Raw genomic sequence first — 25,474 nt, 5'->3', positions numbered from 1 at the left:
TGCCACAAGTGTTCAAAGACAAATTAATATGTTTCCTTTCTGCATAACTTATACTTCATATAGAGCAAGGTAAAGGCAAGATGAAACTGTACAGATTAATTTCCCAGACATCAGAGTAACTGAGAAAGCCAAAAGGATTGCTTTGATGGGATAGTATATGAGTAAAATAAGGCAGAAACCACTTTAAGGGATCGTGGCACCTTGGAGATACCCAAGACGTTGCATCTTTGCTAAGACACAAAGCAGTTTTTTGGCTAGAAAAGTCATAGCCACTTGCAGTTAGCTGTAAATGAACTGATCAAGGACAAAAGTAAAGAGAATAATTGATTGTCGATAAAAAGAAAGCTAGAAATAATTAAAAGTTAGCAGAAGAGGCAGACATAATATTAAGTGGTATCTGCAAGTTAACATTAAAACCATTATAAAGTTAGTAGGTAGAATGAATTCCTATTGTTTTAAAGTGATTGTTGCTAAAAAATAAGAAAATTCAGTAGCAATCAGACAGTCTGGATGGGATTCAGTTCGATATTAAGATACTTGATTGAGAGGTCTAAAGGCTCTTTCATGTATTACAGGAGCTCAGCTGACTGGAATAGGAGTGACCACACCTACACGGCACTGAAATTCTGCTATCAGTCCCAAATGGCCTTCTTTCACTTCCATTGTTCTCTAAGCAAAGATTCAAGTATGTAAGCATCCAGTTTGACCAAACCATGAACTTTAATCAGGGTCGTATCCACTGCCAGTTAATTGGTGGTGAGGACCTTTTCCAAATAAGTTTGCCAGGGATATTCAAATGGAGGAAGGAAGAGGGAAATGAAAACATTTTAGAGGATTATCTACAGGATTACCTGGGTATCTCCATTCTAATTGTTTAGGACCACATAAATTGGTAAGCTTTTGGGGTCTATATCAGTCCTCCTCTTCAAAAACTGATATTCTGAGGCCTTCAGCTATCAGACATCAACTGATGTTCTTGTCCTTGCCATTCAGTTTGGGCTTCACTCAGATGATCTGAAGTCTTACAGGGGTTAAGATCACACATCTAATGGACATTTAAAATCCAAAGCACTTGATGAGACACAAGTATTACTGTGCTGAACTAGAAAGCATAGAAAGTGTTCGTATAGGTAAATATCTATTCATTAATCAGACAGAATGTGACAATGTGACAGAGTTCAGAAATTCAGAATTAAAGATGAGTCCCAACTGCTTACGCATAGTCTCCAAGTACACAAGAGTGCAAAAGCAACTATAAAGGTGTCTTTTAATTAAACATTAAAATTCCCTCTGAATGCACTGGGATACTTAAGATGGGCTTTTCAAAAGGAGTGATATCTGTTACGAACAATAAAAGTCATACAGTTCAAATGGCAAAATTCCAATGATACTATGATCTGCAAACCTTCCTCATCCACCTTTGGAGAAAAAATGGGTTTCAAAAGGTGAAAGTATACTGAACAGATTAAAAAACACCTCAACAACTCCAAAACAATAACAACAACATTATAAGGTCTCTAGAATGAAGTTGAGAACACAACCATAGACAGTATAACAAACACAGCCTTCATCACCAGCTCTTTTACCACAACATAGCAGAAAAGTTGGTCATCAAACTCGGTTTAATGAAAAAAGCTGGTTCCCAGGGGAAAAGAAAAAAATATTAGCAGGAAAATGAAAACACAGCTGCACTTGAACAATTAAAAAGCCACAAAGGAAAAATCAACTACAAAAACCTGGTAAGTGACTTCGTGGCAGCTTTTGGGGGTGGGGGAAGAAGGCAAAGGTGGAAACTGTTTGCAGACAGGTCAATAAAAGTTCCAAGGTTATTTTTCTTTGATTTGCACTGGTAGAAGTACTACAGAAAGTAGATGAAAGGAGAAACAATGTTTAAATCCATAATCATGCATTGCAAAAATAATGATCAAAGGACAGCATAGAATAAAAAAAGATGTAAATATTAGTTTAGTTGGACAAAGCAATCGCTGAGTCTTCAGAGAGTCTGTTATTTCTCATACTGCTAAAGCAATGGATCAGAATATTTCTAGGACTGAAAAGGTCTCCCTGCTTCAAGTAAAACTCTTTTGATCAGGCAGTTTTTGATAGGGCAAATTTTAAGGGATTCTTCTTGAACAGGTTTCCATTGATAAACCTCCTTAGTAGTAAGGAATAAAAGTCAGTTTAGTTTATGCGCAAGTTGGTTAACTGGTGATCTGAGCTATGGCTTGGCAAATCTTATCTTTGCAATGAAAAGTTTTCTAACAATAGAGTCCTTCCCATTGCACAATTTACTCACAAATCTTCCTCATTTTACTTCTCTTATCTCATTTCAAAGAATTTGGAAAGTACTTCAAGTGTTACAGCACTTTTCTGCAATCACCTAAAGTCAAAGTAATTTTCTAAGCAGACCTGAAGTATAGCATTCTCTCTCAGGCCAGAAAAAAGAACCAGGAATATCTTAATTATTTACTCACTGTATGTATGACTTCCCAGCAGTTAAATCATAAAGTTAAAGCTTATGTTGTACTTTCCTTTGGGGGGGGAGGGGGGGGTGGGCATCTTTTTATTTTATTTTATTTTTTAGGGGGAACATTTAGCTGCAGAGAAGAAAGCCAAGAGAGGACTTGCAGAGCTCTGGACCAAGGACAGGTTTCCTTATGCCCAGCTCAGGCCTCACACTGCAGTATCTCCAGCTTCTAGGTCCAGCAGGCTCTGCACTCAAACACACCACAGCAGCAAGTGCCCACCTGTTCTCAAGCCCACCCCAGGACGGCCAGACAGGGAGACTGGTGCTCCCAGGTCTTCCAGGAACACCAGCAATGACCTGAAATGCACACTGTCCTCTCCCGCTGCTTACATCAACATCTAGCCACAAATTCAGCCCTAATCTATCTCAGACAGCTGTTATGTCTGGCTATCATGAATAGTTCACAAATATACTCTAGGCAGGACATGAAATTCAGTGGACTGCTTTTTGGACAAAATCCAAATTAAAGCCCTACCAAGAAGAATGAGCAGAGGAAACGAACTTAGAGGCTGTGTGAGACGCTGATTGGTTTTGGCATCGCTTGAGAGCGCTAAAGCTAGAAGGTGGTGAGGAAAGAATACAGTCACTGAGTCACTAAAAATTTAGAAACTGCGAAAGGAATTAGTCACTGCGTACCAAGAGCAACAACCCAGCTTCTCGGCTGACTAGCAAATTAGCAGCGAGAGGTGTAAAAGAAGCTGGAAGAGGAAATGAGCAGGAGAGAAGAAAGGCTGGTTAACCACCTTGGCTGGACAGACATGCAGCTGAGACCTCTTTTACTGCTTTAGGACTGTAAAGTTCCGATACTTTTACCCCTGTCAGTTTGTTTCCTTAATACCACCAGGAGGTGATTTTAGTTCAATTGTATTATTTGATAATCCCCGTCTCTATGGTGGAGAAAATTGTGCAACACACCATACTTCTCAGGCAACCTCTAGGTTTCAACAGCCACAGAAGATGAACAGGCCTTCAGCCATCTGTGTTTGGATGTAAATGCATTTTAAGATTATTAGATGAAAACCAAAAGGACTAAAAACACTCATTAAAACAAAGAAAGAAAAGAACACCAGAAAAAAAAAAAATCCGTGTCTTAGATAATAGCAAATACTAGCACTCTTCTATACCTGATCAAGCTACTTTTGTGCCATCTGGCAAGAGATGTCCAAGATGACCTTAGTAACACTCTTCCATCTCAATGTCAACAATCCTACTGTTTTCCCTTTAAAAGTATGAGTGAAAGGCGCTGCAATGCTGTTCAATAAACCAACACAGATACTGACCGCAGAATGCATGCTCCTGATGCAAAGGAATGTGAACTACAAAAGATCCTAAATATTGGACAGCTAAAGAACACTGCGCAAGAGTGCAGTACCAACAAAGATGACCATAAACACTACTGACCAACAGGCAAGGTGAAAAAGCAAAGCCAACCAGCCTCTCATCCATTTCTTTAAAGTAGCTCACAAACTATTGAATACATAACCACCTTTTAAAACATACCAGTTTCTTTATTCTGGCACATGGAATTCATATGTTTCTTTATTTTGGCACGTGGAAGGAATGAGGTAAGGGTGACTGATGAAGTCTCTCAGCAGCTTCAAATTCTGACCAGTGTTGATAGCACTGCAGACCACAACATCTGCAACATGAGCTATATTGCTGTGCATAGAAGCTATTTGATGCCATATATCTCAGTTCTTGCAGAAGGATGACATGCTTGCAACACCAGGAAAATATTCTCTTCAAAAACATTTTCTCTCCTTTTAAAAAACTACTTGAATGCTACCCTAATAACGTATCTATACGTCTTTGTGCATAATAGTCGCATTAACATGGGAAATATTAAACCCACAAGTTGAACATTTCTTTCCTTACATGTTTTTTAATGAACTGCTGAAAAATTCTTTTCATTATGTGCTCATCTTTAATAGAAATAGAGCAGGAACTCCAAGTATAATCATGCCCCCCTGAAGTAACATGGGACTCTGTCATTCATTTAATACACTTTAGAAAAGAAAAAGCTTGCTTTGTCAAGAGATGTAAATTACTGTAGCTGCTTTCACAAATAATATGTTTTTACCTTTCTCTACAGACAACAAATAACTAACACGATATTTAAAGGACTGAGAAAATTGTATTACCTTTACTATTAATCCCTTTGAGTCAACCATCCATATCCTTTTGATAGCTACATCTTTAGGTACCCCTTCTTTTTCCATAGCCATAACAATTAGGTTTGCTATTCCCAGTGCAGCCTGAAGGAAAGAGAAGAAAAGTAGTATATGAAACTAGAAATGAAAGAAATCTCCTGCTCACTTGTTTCCACTACCTACTATTTTAGGTAAGTTTTATTGTTAAATAAAATTAAGAAACTGAATCATTATTTTTCCGTCAAGTAAACACTTATGAATTCTTGCTACCATTTGGTAATGAGAAACCATAATGTAGATAAATAGTATAGATAAATTGTATAGATAAATCACAGTATAGATAAATCTTAAGATGGCATTTACAGCATGGATAGTATAATAAATGTTTAATGAAAAATGTTTAAACTAACATTTATTCCGCATAATCATCTCAGAAGACATTGAATATTTTTTCTTCTCCAAAATTTTATTCTGTTCATCAGATATATTTTTTTTTTTGTAATTTAAACCAAAGGAAACCACACACTGCATGCCAGAAAGTAAAATGCAGTCCTAAAAGACTTTTTGCTCTTATCTTTTTTTAAAATGTCCATCAAGAACATAAGTCTCCTTTTACCTACTATTCATGTTTTGTAACTCTAGACTTGGCTGTGCTCCCAGTGAAAGCAGGGGCGAGAAAAATTCACTTATCAATATTTTGTTGAAACATGTATCATTCTTACTGGATTTTATAATATTTCATCCAACAGATCAAATGTCATACAGGTACAGATTGAAAAACAGGCAACAAAATGAGCCAACAGATTCAATATTTCTGATTACCAACTCATATACATACTTATGGGGTTGGTTCTGTTTTTTCTTCTTTATCATTCAGTTTGCCTGAGAATCAAGTGAGATTCTCCTTTTTTAGTTAAGAAATAAGTAGTTTTATTAGGAATGAGCTCCCACAGCAGGGGTGGTATCTACCATTACCTCTTTGCAGCAACAGGCACACTGACAATACTAACAAAAAAAATAAACATTAGACCATGGATTCATCTGTCTGTTGAAGATGGAGCAAAACCAGAGGAAGAAACTTCAGACAGACGGACTGTCTTGCTGTGCAAAGGCATCGACATGGATGCAAGTCATCCTCAAAACTACAGACCTGATCTTAGTAGCATCAGATATCGAACCAAATTAAAGATATCTGGACTACACAAAGCTGGATTAGTATATTGCACCTATAGGGGGGTTTGATGACCATGAATAATATTTTTGAGAAGCTTGCATGGGATTGTAGACTTCATACAAGAGATGACAGCTAGCAACAGTGTAGATAACTACAACCTTCTCTGCGTGTCAGTGGCTTAGAAATTTATATTGACAAATAAGTATAAAAAATAATGTGCATAAAAATCTTCATAAATGGATGATCTTGACATGCAGAATACTGAAAAACTGTATTTAATAACAGGAAAAATCAAATGGGCACTGTTTCTTACTAAATAACACTGACTCTGGTAAATACATTTTTTTTCATTTCTCTTTGGTGGCCTAATATATTTCCTCATCTTTCCCAAAAGTTTTGTTCATTTATATTGAGAGCGGTTCAATAATTTACAGCTGAAGGGCTAAATCCTGACATTTTAGAAAGAGAACAGAACTCCGCAGAATGTCTTATGAAAAATATGAGGCTTAACCACACGTTCAGAGATTTTTCTGTAAGTTTACGTTTGAATGAAGAACTTTCATTAGGTGTTACTGATCATTCTACCCATGTAATGTTCTTGTTAACTGGATACATATACCTTGATTAAATACTAAGAAAAATCTTCACAGTACAATTTTTTCTGATTTATAAAAATACAAACCTCTCCAGCTCCCTGGAACAACACTGTGTGATCTGATAACCTGTTCTTGGTGATACGCAGAGCTGCAAGAAGACCTGCAACAGCCACAGATGCAGTTCCTAAAATAATAAAAGTGAATATATTTGGTTATTCTGGAAATAATTACAAAGCATTAAATTTTAAATAATTCCACGGCACCTTTCAGCTAAAAAATAAAAGTACTTGATGTAACAAAAAGTTCAGTGGAACTGGAGTTTGCTCTACTTTATTCTTATGGAAGTGAAATGTAAGTGGGAATATCTTCAGAGTAACATTAAATAAAATATGATTGATTGATTTTACTGGATGGGCATAATGGCTGGGGCATTCGAAATATTACAAAATATTTTGGTTATGACCTTTTTCAGAAGGAAAGGGTGTGAGAGCCCAGACAGAAATATTTTGAAGGATCCAGATGCTGAAAATCAAGATACTGGTATTGTTCTTCAAATAGATATACTTCAAATACAGTAAAATACAAGACTAAAAGAAAACTTTATTTCTCAAGGGGAGGTTGTCAGAGTAGAAGAGCAAACTGTGAACGTTTACAGAGAAGCTAAGCTAGCTGAAAGAGTAAGGCCAGCTTATTTAAGACACCAACTATCCTACTGCATCTGAAAGCCCTCAGGACTCCAGTCCACTGTGAAAGGGGTTCCAGCTTACTACCATCTAAAACATCGGAAGGACCTTTTAAATCTGTCTTTGAGTTATGCCAAACAGGGAAAAAGGTTACCAGTTTTATGATTTAGCCTGTAGAGGCCTTTCTTCTCCATATCAGAACCACAAAGAATGAGACACCTGCCTGTGAATGGAAAGATTTTGGTCCTCATCATGAGAAACACCTATTAATAAAAAGTAGGGCAATAAAGGGATCTCAAGCAGGCAACTAACCCAATCCTGTTCACAATGGCAGGATCAACCATACCTCTGATTTCTGACAGATCTTTGTCTAACTTGTTCCTAACATTGTCTTTCGAATACTGCTATGATCTCCTCAGCAAGCTATTCCAGTGCTTCAATAGACTTTTTGTTGAAAATTTCAAATCTAAATGTTCCTTCTTCTTCTGTTTTGGCCTCTTGTCTTATCTACCACTGGAAAACCTGTTCTTTTCTCTTTGCAACAAGACGTGTATTATATTAGATGAATGGTGTCCCAACCTGGTTTTCTTATGTGGAATAAACCCAATTCTTCCGCTTTTTCAGAAAGTTATGTTTCCTAAAACACTTAGCACTCATTTCTCTCCCCTCAACTTCATCCATTTGTTTCTTATCTTTTTTGAATTGCAGCACCCAAATCTATACACAACACTGCAGCTGAATCGTTAGCACTGCTGAGTCTAGCTGTTGGCTTCTGTCATGATGAAAAAAGTTGTATTTAGTCACCAGGACCTGATACCTGTCTCTTCTGATGCAAAGACCAGTTACTCCTCCTCCCCAACAAAGCCAAAGGAGGGGGAAGGTCTTCTTTCATGGATTACTGACTTCAGGTAACAAGCTTCTATTTTTCACAAATTATCATCGTCACTAAAGCCCAAGCACAAGGTGGACAAAAAAAGACAGCCAGACTCCTTATTCCTGCAAGGAACTTGGATCCATTAAATACCAGGGAAAAAAACTGAGAAAGTGCATCAGTTTTCAATACGTTCACAGAACCCACGAAGATATCCTGTGGACAGGGATATGGTAGTGATGTAGACGATGCCAGCAGAAAAGTTGTGTTCAATGTGTCTTTTTAGAGGAGATTCTGAAGAACAGATAGCAGACAGCATTGATTTCATCAGGACCGAAAAAGCTGTATCAGCCACTAACGATTAGGTATTGAAAGTGGAAAAATGGGTTTCAACAGTCTTTGAAGATTTATGATGCCTATCTGATTCAGAGAGAGCTGAACCACAGGGAGACAGCTGAACTACAGGCCCTGAGATATTCCCCCTGTTCAGTTCTGGGAATAAGAACTGAATTCTTCCTTCTCCAGACAGCAGCTGCCATTGACTGACTCAAAGAAACCAAAGATGAGGCCATAAATGATTTTGAGAAGCCTGCAAAAACTTGTAAGGAGGAGATCTGCTGGCTTCTGCAATTCAGTCCCTGATCACCACAACCCTAATTGCAATTGTCTACAAGGCACCTGGTTGCTTTTGAGGGGAGAATTCGCATTGCTATGGATTTTTCCTACAGAAAATGTGCGAAATAGGTATGACCAGCCTTCCAAAAGCACTTGGCCCGGAATCTGCACATTGGACATTTGCCCTCAATGTGCAGCTCCCCTGAAGGATGTACTTTTGCGAATCACACGTCTATTTTCTCATAAGCAAGGCAAAATTTAAAGCTGAGATAGCAGCTATCTTGACATTAAACTCAATGAGATGCTCAAAACAGGTATTTATATTGCAGGCACACAGACCATTAAGTTTCAAATATATGTATCTAAGGAACTAAAAGAACAGAAGGAGTAAGAAGCCTGATACTGGGTAAACCTCTCCTTAAAAGACATCATTTAGCTGTCGAAGGTTGGGTTTGAATCTTTGGTTTATAGGTAGGATCATCTGAGTTTCATGTATGGTTACTTTTTCAAAAATAAAAGGTAACCCTTAGTAAAACTTAAGAACACATTTTAAAGTTAGAAAGTGCCTTAGAAAGTCACTTTTTGAAGTAAAACCACCTGAACAGTTCAAAAACATGTGTCTTTAGAACTAAAAATTTGTTACGTGCTTTTATGACTTTTCCCTTCAATCATGAGAACTACAGGACACCTTGTTCTCAGCTGTCTTAATGTTTAGACCATACAAATTTGTCATTTTTAGTTATTTAGTCATTTTATTGACTTGTTCTGAGAGCTGAGATCATTTGCTCTCTTCTCCCTCAGTTTTAAATAAAAAAAAAAAATTTAAAAAACGGTTCCTCTGAGGCACAACGTTGGGAACAATAACTGTCAGGCTGAGACACTTCCACCCCACAGTATCCAAGAGCTAGCTTGTTTCTTTCCCAGCTGAAATTAAGTCTTCCTCTGGTGAGTGCCAAATTGGCAAAGACCAAAAATGGCAAAAGAGAGAAGTCAGACCACGCTCTCAGTTTCCCTTGGTACCCTACCAAACAATCCTCATAACCGGCAATAAAAAAAAATCCTGTCCTCTTGTTGGATGCCAAATTCTTTCTTCTATTTTATATTACGCAGCTGTGCTTGCGGGGGAGGAGGAGGAGGAAGCCTACATAACATGGCTTATTCCTAAAACCATTGATCCGGTCTCCTGAAAAGGAAAGCTGAGCTGGAGCACTGTAAGGTCCTGTTTCCAGCCCCTGATGCCAGAAGTTGTGGCCACCCCAGCTCCCTGCCTTCATCTGAGGACTTCTCGGTCAGTCAGGAAAGCTGCTTTCTGGTGACGGAGACAAAATGAAACACCGTAAATTTATAACAGATGAGAATGCTGGGATCCTGCTTATCTTCATGGCTGAGGTGCCACTGCTAAGTTTGTTAGCCAGAAAAATGGACTGGGATTATGTATGACCAGTTGAGATACTTTTACAAACTCTATTACAATACCATCTTTTGTTTTAAGGAAAAAGAAGAGAGAAATGAGACAGGAATAAAATGCTACATTGAATGTCAATAACATTTTGTATTGATTATTTACACGGGATGTCACTTATCATTACCTGTATGTTCATTATGAGAGTAATTCAGAACAAAGGTTATAATAGCAATATAGAAAGGCTTAAATATTGCACTTCTCATGAATCATGATTTGCACAGAAGAACTGCTCTAAAAATGGTATTTTAAAAGTACTCCACATCAGTTTTATTCAGCCATTTGACTCTAAAAAGCATAATAACCCAGCTTATTAGATTACTGAACCCACTATCACTGCTGCTGGCAGTGGCTGTCATCACTCCTCATCAGCGGCTTCCCTTATTCCTTCCTATTGAAAGGGGGAGACCGTCAGCGTGAATAGCAGATCTGTTTAACCGGAACTGCTCTGACTAACGGCATGACCTTAAATTTCACCCTGAATACTGACTTGAGTTTTTGAAAAGAATCAAAATGCAATTCACATCCATCTGCCAAAGCCTAACCACTTCTCACTGACATTATGAAGCAGAAACAAAATTTCGCTGCTTTTCCGACTGTCATCGCTATAGGAAGGAGAGAAATGGCTTTGCCTCTCTCTCCCACAGACCACAGGATAAAACCCTTGTATGCAGAATGAGATAGACATTGTTCACAGATAGCATTTTGAAAACGGATTCTATCTTCCCAAAATTTCTAGAAGAATAACCAAAGCAAGTTCAACAAAGGACGTTTTTCTAAAGCAGTGTCAGCTGCTGTGACAGAAAACACTTCATTATAGTTTTCTAGGAAGGTGAGTCATACCTTATAAAAATATGGTAGATGTGAAATTTCAAAGTACACTATCCTTTATCAAGTCTTTGTTTTCTGTCCAAGATTCTTTTTACTTTTTACTGTAACTGTACGACTAAGTATGAATATGTCAAAGGAAATCCTAGAGAGCATGACCTTTTGGGGTTTGCACATTATAAATGCTTTGGAGCAGTCTTCTTTCAGCAGATGCAACATTAAAGAAAAAAAATGGGGGAAAAAAGCTCCCAAACATGTGGAATGAGACATTAGATCTTATTGGATGTAGTTCAATTTAAATTAGCAAGAAATGGCTTACAGCACTGAAGGATTTGTCCATTATTTAAAGTTTCAAAAAATAAAACTTTTAATCAAGTATCAGTAGTTCCTTTATATAATTTTCTCTACCCCATCTTAAAAAGCTAGCAAACAAGAAGAAGGGAGGAATTTCTGCAGCACATTCTAAAATCTGAGCTATTCATTCTGGACTAAAAGATTAGGAAGTGGTAAAAGTAAAATTCATATTTCTGAATACACAGCATAATAGAAATCACATGTTAACACACAGCTAGTCTTCCAAATAACACTGTATAGAGTGCCAGGGAAAAAATAAATCCATTGTCGCTCTCCTACACTTACTGGGGAAAAAAGGTGAGAGTAAAGATCCTATCTGAAAGGTGTCATCTCAGTTGCTAGTTAGGCAAATGCTATGGCTGTGGGTAGTCCAAAGGGACCTTCTCTGAAGAGGTGGGAGCTCCTTCTCTTTGCCATGGAGTAGCTTTTCAAAGCTTTGTACACGCACTGCCCTGCTCTGCAGCTGCGGCAGGTGGGCTGTGCGAAGAGGGGGAAAGGGTATAGTGAAGGAGAAACAGAACCTTTGTAAAAGAGCAACTGTTTGGTAGACTTGAAAAGGGATACGGAGTCCGAGAAGCACGGGGAGGCTGAGGCTGGGAGGTCATCTGGTGCAACCCCCCTGCTCAAGCAGGGCTACCTGGAGCCTATTGTCCATGAACCTGGTGAGAATGGATTTCGTTTTTCAACCCATAATGAGCAAAAAACGAAGCAGAAGAATACTTGTCCATACACATGGAAAAGTATACAAAAACTGCAGAGGGAATTTACTTAAAAGTATAGTGACTTCAATGTGAATTTACCACTGAGTAACGGAGAGGTGATATCCTGAATACACTGAAAGAAAACTACACTTCACATAACCCTACAGTATATATCTAAATAGCCTTTTTTTTTATTATTTTATTTAAAAAATCCAAATGCCTGTTTCACCTGGAAGAAAACGTCACTTCATATTATGAAGGAGGTTTTCTACAGTTTGAACATAATATCAGAATTTGAGATACATAATATCAACATATAAGCTATTACATGTCATTCAACTTCACATTTTTCAAATTCTTGGTCAAAGAATGAATTGGAAGCCCCATGCTCATCACAACCACAACAACTAAACCCCAAACCCTCTTCAAAGTTTGACTTCAAGAACTGGAATTTCCAGGTACCAAATGCATCATTTCTGGTGTTAGTGTTAAAAAGAATTAAATCTTAAAAAGGAGAATGCTTGTGACAGAGAAATTTCGATTTCTGAGAACTGCACTGACTTAAGTTAAATTGGTCATAACATAACTTCCAGGTATAATTTTCCTAATTATTCAAATGGCAGTCTGCTGAACATTTAGCCTATATTGTAAACCAAACCACACATGTGAGATGGAATAATAATCTTAAATTATATGTGCTCTACATCTTTATTTTAGGTCTGTTTCTTTTCATAAAATTTTGATGCAATTAAACAGCACAGCTGTTAAAAACGAATGACATCTAAGGTCATGATGGATACTGAAGTTAATTCCCATCCAGTGCAATCTCTCCATGTAAATATTTTTGTTGGCATAAAATAGAGGCTCTGTGTCCATAATGGGGGAAAGCATTGCAACTGCACGCACAGTGAAAGAGAGCTATAACACTAGAATAAAACCAGTATCATACTGCATAGACAAACTCTTTCAACAGATGCAGCAAAATCAAGACAGGTGTGGAAAGGGAGTGCTACGGCACCCTGCTCTGCCCCAACTGGCTTCGATGAGGGGCAGGCGGGTATGGTCCGAGCGGATCCTACCCGAGAGCGAGGTTTCAGACACCGTAATCCTGCACTTGTACCTAGGACTACTTCTTTAGCCAATTTTAAGAGATTTGTTCAACATCCCCGCAGTAGGGAAGGGAACAGGTTGGTTTCTCCAAGGGGATTTTCAGCCTCCTAAATCATGAATCCCAACCTTGCCTCCTTCCAGGGGTGATCAAGCAGAGAACATCTTTCACCCTGATAAACAGCTTTGTTTGGCAACACAAGCCCCACTTCTTCTTCTGGCATTGGTCCATTCCCAGGCAGGGGTTGGAGACAAAAACCCCACATCTCATATCTTAAATATGAAATCCTTCCTAAATATATTGGAGATGAGCAAAGCTAGCAACCTGATCTAATTCAGGTGTTTCTAAAAGTTGTGAAGCTTGACATTACAATATTAATTAACATTTCTTCAATAGAGGAAACTATGATCAAGGAAACCCCAATTTTGGAAAATGCTCTCTAATAGTTAGAGAGAACCAGATAAAAGTACTTGTTTTGAACCCAAGGCTTTCGCCAATTTTCATTTCCAAAAATCATATTCTATATGTTTCAGAAAGGAAAAAAAAAAAAGAAGCAAGCTGATTTGTGGTCAGAATAAAACCAAACAAGAATACAAGGAAAAAAGTGAATATTTTTTCCCTAAAGCAACATTATTGCTATTGTATTTGTAAAAAAATATTTTTAAAATACAAGGAAATTATTATAATTGCAAAGGGAAAAAATTCATCACCCATCCAAAACCCAAGATGCTTTCTAGAATGATAAAATAAGAGCAATTTTATTACTCCAATATAGATTTATAGCAGTTGGTCAGAATCCTGTTTGCCCTTGTTCCCAATTCCTTGAGTACAGAGAGGGGACACAGAAAAAGTTAAAAAGCTTTTTCCAAAGTCAAATATGTGCCTGTGCTGTAGCAGGGATGGAGACAAACTGTTTCCAGAAGTTCTTAAATGTATCTATAGGTGACCATTAATGGCCAATCTTTAGTGGTTTTATAAGATCAGTGTTTTGGCAGACACTTTTTTCCAAATGTTCTGCAATGGCGTCAGTTAGGGGCATGCTGACACCCTGCAAATAGCTGCAAGCTAACAGAAGGCAACTGCATTTGTCCAAGTTACTACTTGCACATGGGTATTCAGCTTGCCATATTTCCTTTATCTTTTATAGTGTCTGGCAGGAGTCAGGATCATATATTAATTTTTTTTAGATTTGAAATACTTAAAGGTCCTCATTGCATCACTAAGATATCCAGAAATCCTTTGTATGGATATCCTACGGCAGTGAGAAAAGCCTCAAGCCCTTTCATGAACATACTAAACATTTCTTTCTATCATTAAAATAGCTTTGGCTTGACAAATATTTGGACTATGTTTAAAATATCATGTAAGCACTATCTTCAGAAGATGATGGCAAATCAGATGCAATGTTTGTTTGGTTGGTTTTATTGGCCTGACCTTACTTGTCAGCTTTACTGCTCTAGGAGTAGAAAATATAGCTCACATACAAAGAAGGCCACTCTTTCAAGTACCCTGGAAAAAAAATCCTGCCATTTAGAAACTGAAAATCTCTAAGGATTGCTAAAGAAGTTAGTGCCATCTATCCTCATCAAAGTTGTCAGGTGAAATATCCTTAGGGTTTATGAAGCTGGAATAGAAAGAGGGAGAAAAGATCACTGGATCTATATTTGGGCTGTTGCTCCACTGCCACCTCAGAGGGGAAGACAACATCCTACAAAAATAAGATACTGAAGGTATTCATGGGGATATGATGACAAACGACAGATCAGAGCAGACTAAATGCATCACCTCTTGGAAGCTATAACAGGATGGAGATCACCCAAAAGTCCCAGACATCATTTATGAAAATATCAAAAGACTCACAAACACAAATTAGATTGCAGAAACTGAACAAATTAAAAGACCGCAAGTAGCTGCACTTCTAAGAAAGACCAATAGCTGCTACAGCAGCTCAGCCAAAAGCCAAACAGATCCTTCCGACAGTTTTGAACGTGAAGACACTTCTTTCCAAGGTGCATGAGAGAGAACACAGAGGTTTTAAAATGCATCTAGAGACACAGAAGACTTTCTCCGCTTAGTTTATCCATATCTGGTACACTTTTGCTGAAAAGCTTCCCTTCCATTTCTTTGAAACTACATTCTAGTTGAGTCTCTTTCTGATTTCGGGAAAGGACCTTCATCCTGCAAGGAAAGAGAATTTCCTGTGGGACCTGGGTCTCTAAACAACTAGGGAAATTTCTAGATGCTGTTTGGTCTGCTATATTGGACTGTCGTAGCCATGGCTACACTCAGACCCTGAAGGGTAAGAAGCACCATGCTTCTTACAAAGACAAATGAAATTTTATAATTAGTTTATTTCCCATCTGGGAGTTTGTCTTCCATAATCTGTTTCAGATGCAGGAGTAAAACTCTGCCAGGCTTGTAACAGAAACACAGTTCATGTGGCTCGCCAAATCCCAAACATCAGAAAGACAAGGGCTCTTTGAAACCACCACCATGTGTTGAGTCCCTGAAATAAGACCTAGAATGGCTCAAGAATGACTTCTGGAAAACTTAAGCTCCGAATGCTTGGCTTAAAGTGTCACTGCAAACTATTAAAAATGAAGACGGTGAAACTCCCATTTTTGATCCGGTCACTGCTGAGGACCTCCATCTACCCAAGGAAACATCAGGGAGTAAGAGGCAGCTGGGTGTGCAGGGCCCTCCTTGGATCCCTCTCTCCAGCGGTTCATCTGACTTCAGCCTCCTTGCTAGGATGGGAGCCAGCGCACTTAACTGCCCTACAGAAAGTTATTTTCCAGTGCTCTTTTCCTGACAGGAAAAAAGGCAACCCAAGCAGCAGCATCCACCACTTCAGCCCTGCTTGTCTGTCTTCTCGGGAGGGAAGGGACAAGATGCCTGTCTAGATTGAGCACTGGTGCAATTCCCCTTGCTGACGTTTTCCATCCTAGATCTTTTCCTTTTGACAGCTGCTACAAATAATATAGATGGGAAAGCAATGTCAGGGGGATAATTTCCTTCTAAACTTTAATGCAGCCCCAAGACTGCAAGGAAAATTAGAAGGATATTTAATTGAGTTGCTAGTTTAAGAACTGAAATAGAGTTTGACATTTATCAAGCAAGCTCTGTCACATGGAGGAACAGTGGAACAGTTGTCACTGCCATAACAAAAAAAAAAAAAAAAAAAAAAGGGGGAAGTACAATCCAGGCTTGAGCTTTGACATTTGCCCAAAGATCTGACGTTAATAATTTATATGGGAAAGCCATTCACACACTAATCTACTAAAAAAAGCCCTGAAGAGTAAACATCTAAATAAAGCATAAGGCATAAATGAGAGGGGAAAGGTTAAGAGCAAAGACAGCTCACGAGAAAGCCGTGCTGAGGAAACCCAAGGCAAAAGATGACCTGTACTGAACATCTTCAAATATCACTGGAAAGCTGATACATCTTTTTCCCCTCTGGTACATCAGTTAAGACTCATTTTTCTGGCTTGTGAGCATCACAAGAGTGAAGAGAAGAGTCTGTTACCTTGAATGTCATCATTGAAAGTGCAATACTTGTTACGGTACTTATGCAGGAGGCGGAATGCATTAGCATTAGCAAAATCCTCAAATTGAATGAGGCAGTTCATGCCATACCTAGAAAGACAAAAAATTGTGCATTACATTAAAAATAATACACAATTGTATATTAAAAAGCTATTAACATTTGCAGTCAGATTTCAAATACAAGTATAATATGATTTATACATCTACTAATATGTTTCTGCTATATTCTGTATCTTTACATTCATGTAAATTACCTCGAAGGCATAATTAGACTACTAATACTCTTTACTCAGTTCTAAGTTAAGAATAAAATATCAGGGGAAAAGGCCTTCATTTCTCTGCAGACATCTCAACAGAAGTCTTCACTCAGCAATCTGCTAGTGAGAAAAAAAAAAAAAAAAATCGGCCTCATAACGTAGTAAAAAGGTAACATTCAGAACATGGATTTTATTTTATTGACATTATGCAGGTCAGCAGCATGACAACACTCACAATGCAATGCTTGACCACTCTTATTATAAAAGAGGTACTGATCAGAAACACAGTTAATCTAGGCAAATGATAAACATGTGAGAACACTTTAAGGAAGGAAAATGTTAGCTGTAAATTTGAATCGAGTTACAATTGGTTAACATAAACTAAAACTTTGGGTATATGCAGAAATGAGTTTATCTACATTTCTTACATCTGCTCTTTCACTGGATTGTCAAAACTGATTTTCTGATATCAATACTAGATATTTCTTAAACAGTATGCTAAGAATCAGTGTTATCATCCATTTCAATGTTTTCTCATCCTTGTAGCTAATGAAACAATTCGACTGGGCATTTCCTATAGTACTTTGAAATCTCTGTATACTTTATTTTGAAAATATAGTATGCAGTTGCACCAGATGTTGATATAACTAACTAAGTCAGTTCAACAGCATGGGTAAGTAACTTTTGAAGTCTAGTGAAGTTAAGAATAAGTTAAAATAATGTAATATTACTACTATGCATCTTCAAGTCTTTAGATGCATTTCATAATAGTACTGTCTCTGGATGCTTAACATTCCCATATGGCATTTTCAAACACTTCCTTAAAACAAAAAGAAAAAAAGCCCACAAAAATAAAAAAAGAAAACACCAAAAACATTTCTAGACAAAAACTATGTAAAGATTGAATACATTGGCAACCGGGGAAAAAAAACAAAAAAAAAAACAAAAAAACACCACATAACTTGAATACTGTCAATCTCATATGGGAAAAAAAAAAGTAAAACACAAAAAGTTTAAAATATAGGGCTAGTACTAAAAAGTCTGTAAGAGTTTGGATCTGGAAATACCACATACAAATTATCCCACCCTGGAATAATATTACAAAAAAAGTTCTTCAAAAAGAAATATTTTAAACTTAAATAAACGTAATGGCAATTTGCGCAGACTAAGGAACCATTTGATTAAAACTTTTAAAAAATATTGCATTAAGGTGTTGCTATGAAATTATTACCACTAAGGTCTAACAGGGCAAGATCTCAACAGCGCGCATCCCGTTTGAGCTAAAGAAGGTTTTTCTTTACCTGCTAACAGCACAAATCCAAGAGAGACAGTCAAGAAGTTCCCGCTTCATCCAGAAAAGAAACGCATACGTATACTGAGCATTTCAGTATAAATAATCTACTCTAATGTTAATTGAGTTTTTCTTTAAACCATACATGTATTTGGGAACCACATTAAGCAAATCCATCAATATAAAAAAAAAAAGGACAAAAATTCCTGTGACTAAATTAATTTCCATGGAAATCACATATTTACAGCTATATTACAATTAGCCAAAACTACTGGGATTCCACTGGCAGGAATGGTAATCCCTGCTGAAAATAAATACATCTTCAGGTTTTATGGAAAAACCTGGAGTTCTTCAGCAGCATAATGACAGGCAACTGTTTAAAAGATAATTTGGCGAGTCAGTAATTCGGTACAGTAAATCTGAGTTCAAATAAGAAACCAGAGCTACTTTTCAATAATTACTTTAAATTTTTAACCCGATTCAGTATATGACATGAATTTCTGTGATTCCATAAGGGTCCAAGACCTGACAGTTGGATAATAATATGAAACTAATGATATTAACACTCTGGAATCCTGGAGCTTGGTTAGAAGTGTTTCTTGGATATCATTAAGCCAATGTCTGTTTCTTTATTTTACCATATATAACATTCCATTTTCTCATCTGCATTTGATTTTTCTCCATTTTCTTACCCATTGCCTTTGTAGACACAGATCAAAACTCCTTGTGAATTATATTAAATCAGTGTCCCTGTAGAAACCACTCATCTCATACTGGGCACACTGTTCATACTAGTTCTCTGAGCACGTTATCATGGCTGTTTAATTAAAATGGAAAAAATGCAGGCAGTCTAATTCTGGGCCTCTGAGACTTTGGTACTATAGCAGAAAAATTTCTAAGCAGCATTTTTATTTGTTGCAAGTGTTATACATGAAGCCCAGGTAAAAACCTGAGACTTCAGTGCTGCCCATGACCAGTAGTACCTCATAAGATTTGTGAAGTTTGAGGTCTATGTCCTCAAAAAAGTCTAATCAAATCCAGTCACTGGGTACCCATGATAGACAAGAAGATGACACAGTGTTTCTCTGCTTGGAGTATTCTTGTTCTCAAAACCACTAAGAGATGAGATATATAGATGAGACAATACAAAACAGTTAATCTCTGGCATTCCAGAAAATCTCCTTGCAATAATGAATTGGCTACAAAAGTGCCACACGGTTCTGGAAGCAGTGACCATACCAAAACAGCCATCAATTCTTCTATGACATCCACATCTTACTATCGCAATCACTTACAGCAGAAAGTTGAGCCAAAACCTAAAACAATGTTCACAGCCAACAGCTCGGTCCCACTTTTCTTCCTGTGTCAGTCTGCAATAACCTTCCATCCCTATCACACTCTGATGGATGGTTTTAGGTTGTGGTTTCTCCACTCTAAAGGGAAACTGTTTGAATCAACCCTCATGAAAGCAGAACGTGCCCTCTCTGTTTGCACCTCATGCCCTATTGTCATCACAAATTTTCAGTTTGAAACTGCGCCTCTTCATAGGTGGGTATGGTAGACAAATAACTGCTGGGTGAGAAGGGAACTGAACACTTTATTGTTTCCTCATATGCAGTCATCAAATCCTTTTGTGCCTTCCAAATCGCTCAAATTCCAGCAACTGTGGACCACTACAGTGCCTTGTAATTCATATTATCTTTCAAACATTATGGAAAGAAAAAACATCCTGAAACATGACAATCTTAACATCTGTCATAAATACTTTATACAAATATGGCACAGATCGACTTCACTGAGTTTCCTCAGATGACACAGTGACTGATCAGGCAGGTCCAGAAGTCAGTACTTGAGATTTGCTACAAACAAAATAATCAGATTTCGAAACACCATTGAATGGTTGTGGTTGATTGTTACAGGGGTCATGTTAAAAGCAAAAGGCCTGCAGTTGAGTGGCAGCAGCTCCAGGCACGACAAGAAGATTAGGAGGTAAAGTTACAAGGAACTGTCATGACAGAAAATGCTGTAAGAGATATTTCTCCGTATTTGAAAAGTAGTGGACTACATTTCGTTCTAGTGTGAAATAAGGGTGTTAACTTTTATACTGTTTATCTAAGTGGCTAAACTTGATCATCATATATCTTAGGAGAATTTCATCTTCTTATTTGAAATTTTAAGGCATACACATTTAAAATAAAACCTAAAAATCCTTTTAATTTGAATGTGTCACCAACAATAGAATCACGTGAGTAAGCAGATATTGTATGTGGCTACAATGCTGCAAACATGAGTCACATACAATATATCATGCCTTATTGCTTGCCCAAAACGGAGACAACATTTCTCCAGCTATCACTACTCTTGACCCAGCAGTTCATAGGGGATAATTGGGGAAATGGAGAAACACATAATTAACATGCATGTTCATATTGAAAGGTGGTACAAATAAACAGAAGAGAGAACTTATCCAGTGGGCATCAACTATCTTAACCAGAACACTTGAAGAAATGACATATCTAGTCCTAGGCTACCAAAACTAAGAAAATAAATTAAAATCTGGGAGATATTCCTCCTCAGTATGCAACCATAACAAATGCCCTAGTGAATTCTTAACTGTTTTCTTGCTCTGGCAAACACTTCTCTGATAGCAACAGCTAGGCTTGAGTAGCCTGGCTAGGACTGCTGGATTCTTGTAGGCAAGTGTTTTGTAGCTGTGAATTCCTCTCTTCCGCCTGTTTGGGATCTGTCACCACGGTAGCTGATTAAACATACATAAATCATCCCTAGAAAGTGATAATCCAGATCATTGTTCCTCCTCGTAAATCCCGTTTTGTCACCCATGTCTTATTGTGTACTTGGATCTTAGTCTCCTGTTCCAAGTCACACAGGCAGTCTGATTCAGGATCCAAGTGGACAGAAGTTCAAAGCCATCTTTCCTTTTTCTGTTATTGACAGAAAATGTGGACAAGAGTGGTGGCAAGCACGCGAGATCAGATATGTCATCAAGTATGGGAGGCAAATGCTGGACAACGGCTTAAAAAGAACCATCCCACTAAATAATGTGCGGCTGCCAGAAAATACTGCTTCCAATAATTCTCCCAATTTACAACATATTTTGTGTGACAGTCTTAGCATAGTTTTCCCGATTTATAAATAAATTTTTATTCAATTTTCTGTGACTACAATGTTAATCTTTCAAATCATTCTACAGATTATATCTTTATGCAACAGCTCTTTAACCATCCCAAATACACAGTACTAGCATTTTGGCAACCCGGAGCTCTTAAGAACCTCAAACAGGGAAAACCCTCAAGAATCCAGTGGGAGCTATAAAAGTTTGGGCATCATTTTGAATTCAAACCATATGATCAGTAAAATCCATGCTTACTTCTACAGCTAAGAAATTTTTCTGGAAATATATTTGGATCATTTGTTCTTACTGCCAGCCATTGTTTTGGAAACCTTCCTAAAGGAACAAGTGGTTGCTTTTTAGGTTTTTAGAGCTTCCAAAATCCTATTTGATTATTTTCTTTGTTCGTATGGGCCTGGAAATGAAAAAGCCTTAGAAACCATCAGAAGTGGTTGCTGCCACCCATTCCTAAGAAGGAGCAAAACCAAAATGATAGCAACATTGGCATTCTCTCCCTTGCTTTGCACGTCATGCAGCCGCTCCAGCAGCCAGAACCATTTATAGTGCACCAGGATGATGTGGAAATCATCTCCTTCCTCCCCACTCCAAACGCTGTAAGCTTGTTCATTTCCTTATACCCCACTGCTCAAAACAGATTTAAAGCATAATGGCCATTCCTCTTTGTACAAGGGCTTTCATGAAAGGATGCCTTCCCACCTTCCCTCCTGACAGCTCTTATGACCTGGATGTCTTCTCTTCCTGCTGTCCCCCCCAAGCTATCTTTAACTTCATTTCATAAAGCAGCTAAACTACAATGAGGTCATCCATTCATCCTAGCACCTCTTCCACTACAATTTTAACCTGCTGGTTAAATTCAAGAAAAATTGACCAAGGGGGATAGTGTTTTCCACAATAATTGCTATGTATATGTTCTGTGGAAAAAGGTGGCCAAGACGAGAAACCCTTCGGCAAGCACCACAGCCACTCTGCAGCAGATGTTACTACTCACGCTGTCGGTCTAACAGCCTGATGTGCTACAGCTGCACAGGACAGAAATCTGTCCAAGATGTACTTAGCTCTAGCCACTGCTACAACGCAAATACCTTCCCAGAAGAGGTATCATTAAATTACAGATAACTTTCTCCCTGTCTCCTCAGTCAGACCAGCAAGTCAGAGACAGGACATTCTTTACAGGAAGGGGTTTTCTAAAGAACTTAATAGAAACTGTCAGCATCTCTGCTTTCCACATGAATGACCCTATTTAAATTTCTCCACCACCACCACCACCACCCCTTCCCCCTGCAGGCAGCCATTGTTTTTATTTTATCTACAGAAAGCATTTACTTTCTTAGGAGTATTTTTCATCGCCGTTTTCTGTTTCCAAACCAGTCCTTGCCCTGATGAGGTCAGTACATATCCAAACTAGGAATGGGGGCGGGGGGGTGGAGATGGCAGTATTTAACACCCACTGTAGTACCAGCAGCAGATCCTTGTCCTTAATTCATGTTCCCCTTAAGGAAATATAATTCCACAAAAACTTTCCATCTTGCTATTCACTGGCACCACGACAGCACTACAGTCTCTGCAGTGCAGCCCTGCTTTGTACCAGTGCTTCTAACGCTCTAACACTGCTTGCTCTTTCCCTCTCCAGAACAGGTTTGGTGTTCATCTCCAACAGGAGATGAGGAGAATGGGCTGAAGATGCCTCATAATTTCACCATATTTCCCCCCTTGCCAGCCAACAGCACTACTACATGTGTGGACTTCACAGGCCTTGGGAACAGCAACGCTTAGGAACACAGCAGTGCTGAATTAGGAAGGTCTTGTGGTTGGTGGTCCTAGAAGTTGTTGCTCAGAAGCAGAGAAGCAAAACCATATTCTCTGTCCGCAGTCAGGCACTATTTACATAAAGGGCTTCCCTTATGCAAAAAGAGAATTAAATTGAAAGCTTTTGTGGTATGCTAACAGAGACAATTACTACAACAAAAAGATTTTTTTAAACTTAATTTTTCATTAGCTTGATTGCATGACACTCTGTAGCACGGACTCTTTAAATTGAAGTCTTAGAAGTCCGTCCTACTGAAACATTAAGTGGAAAACACTTCTAAACATACCCTAATTCTTTGTTCATTTTCAAAGTGCGATTAAAGGATTGACAGTCACTAGAGAACCTGAACTAGCTTTCTTCTACTTCAATAGCTGATTGAATTAACTACCAGACATCTCAGGGATGGAAAATATAAAGGAATAATTAACTGTAAGTTATCATTGCTGTAAAGATTCATTTCTTCTTCTTGCAAAAATACTCATATTTTATTTTGGATTTAGATATTTCTTCTTAAGTACTTCATGCAACAATGTTGTGGGGAACTGAGTTTGACTGTAACTTTGACTTTTCCAGTGCAGAGTCTTGTAATAGAAATACGAAGGCTGGTATGATTGAAGTATGAATGGAAATGTATGCACTACTGGAAGCTGCAGCAGTACAAAGGTGAAAACAGTGGTGCACACGGATAAGAAAGGACAAAATTAACTGCGGGAAAATTAAAAATGTCTCGTTTACATCAAGATGAGCAGGCCTGAGCCCTGCTAAGGCCACAGCCCAGCCTTGGACCAGGACGCCGCACCTTGACAACAGCAGAAGGGCAACAATAGCAATCTGTTATCACAGCACATCATATATGCCACTCCTTATCCTATGGGCACAGGAAGAAGTCATATTAGAGTCCAAAGAAGTTCAACATGAGGACACAGAGACACATGGACAGCAGACTTGCCTAAAATGTATGGAGGCAGAAGCAAGCAAAACCCTGAGGTAAAATAACCATACCAGCATAGGTGTTGGATCGTAAAGGCATACAAGACCCATATGAAACCAAGTTTATCACCAGGAGCCCGGAAGAAGCACTGAGGACTTGACAGCCAGAGCCCTTTCGCCAGTAGTGTCACACATGAGCAATCCTGACCAGACCACGTAAACACATACACCCTGATGCTTTGAGTACACAGGTGTGAGACTGGCTGAGTAAAATCAACTTTTTTGGAGATTTTGTAACATAAAACTGCCTCTCTCTTCCGTAAGATCTTGCACTGAGTGCTGTCAAATTAATTTCCTATAGTGGATTGTGTCAAGTTGCCTCCTCTCCCCTGTGAGAGTCCCCTCAGCAGGAAGGTGGCTGGATGACACAGTACTGAGATACAGTATAATACATGTTTTCCAAATAAATAATATTTTTGAAATTTCACAAAGTCAGACACGAGCGAAACTCTTACACTCAGTTCTTGTCATACACAAACATCAGCTGCAGAAGACTAGATCACTGCCATGAAAAAAACATACCACACAAACTTCCACAAACACAGAGGTGTGCGAGCTGGGCTAATGTTTTGGTTAAATCTGAAAAGGAAGAAAACTATACTGTAAATTTGTAAATTTTGGTAGTTTTCCTCCTAAAAAAAAACAAAAAACAAAAAACCCAAAAAACCCCCAAAACACCAACAACATTCCATGTGGATTTGAAGTAAACAGCAAATTGAATTACTCTGACATGAATTTGTATTAGTTCACTTGTTACGTGATCCCGACCCCACCTAAGCCAAAAGTAAAACTCCGGGAGCCTGAAAATGTAATTCTACCTCCCCTAGCTGTTCTACTACTTTTCCAGTGTTACCGCTTAGCTGCTTTAACTGTGACTTAGACCAAAGAACAATCTCAAATTACCTTCAGTTTTATATTCACTTAAAAGAGATGAGTGCAGATTTGAGACAGATGATCTGGGATTTGTTTTTTTTTCTTTTCAGCCTCTTTAGTTCTTCTTTAGAGACTTGGCACTGTGACACTTTTGGCTGAGGGAGGAAAGGGTACTGAACAGATGGATTGGTCAAGTGTCTGAGCAGGGTAAATCAGAAAAACAGAATCAAGAAAGAAATCCATCTCAGCTGGAAATACTGAGTAGCTTTATTCCTCACAAATCTTTAGCTGTAGCTAAAGGTGTGTGTGATGTCTCGCCCTCACAAATGGTCCTCAGTAATGAGTAATGAGTGGTCCTCAGTAAGCCCTTCAAGCTCACTTTTTTATTTTAATTAAATGGCTTTACACTAAACCAAAAAAGAACTGCTGTTATCAAAAAAGAGCACATAAAATACATTACACTCTACACAGGTTAAATCACTTGAATTTC

General features: G+C 38.2%; 1 protein-coding gene across 1 annotated transcript in view; it reads right to left on the bottom strand.

Annotated features, from left to right (window-relative positions):
• Positions 1 to 25,474, bottom strand: part of ME1 (malic enzyme 1) — a 191,418-nt gene that overhangs the window by 25,880 nt on the left and 140,064 nt on the right. The window contains exons 7-9 of the mRNA XM_082480516.1: positions 16,596 to 16,705; positions 6,534 to 6,631; positions 4,669 to 4,782 (exon numbers count right to left, since the gene is read on the bottom strand). Coding sequence (XP_082336642.1) covers positions 4,669 to 4,782; positions 6,534 to 6,631; positions 16,596 to 16,705 — 322 coding nt within the window. The remainder of the gene's footprint in view (positions 1 to 4,668; positions 4,783 to 6,533; positions 6,632 to 16,595; positions 16,706 to 25,474) is intronic.

This window comes from Vanellus vanellus (genome assembly GCF_965231255.1).
Source record: "Vanellus vanellus genome assembly, chromosome: 3".
Classification (NCBI taxonomy): Eukaryota; Metazoa; Chordata; class Aves; order Charadriiformes; family Charadriidae; genus Vanellus; species Vanellus vanellus.
The sequence above is the reverse complement of the archived record's forward strand: the minus strand, read 5'-3'. Positions and strand labels throughout refer to the sequence as shown.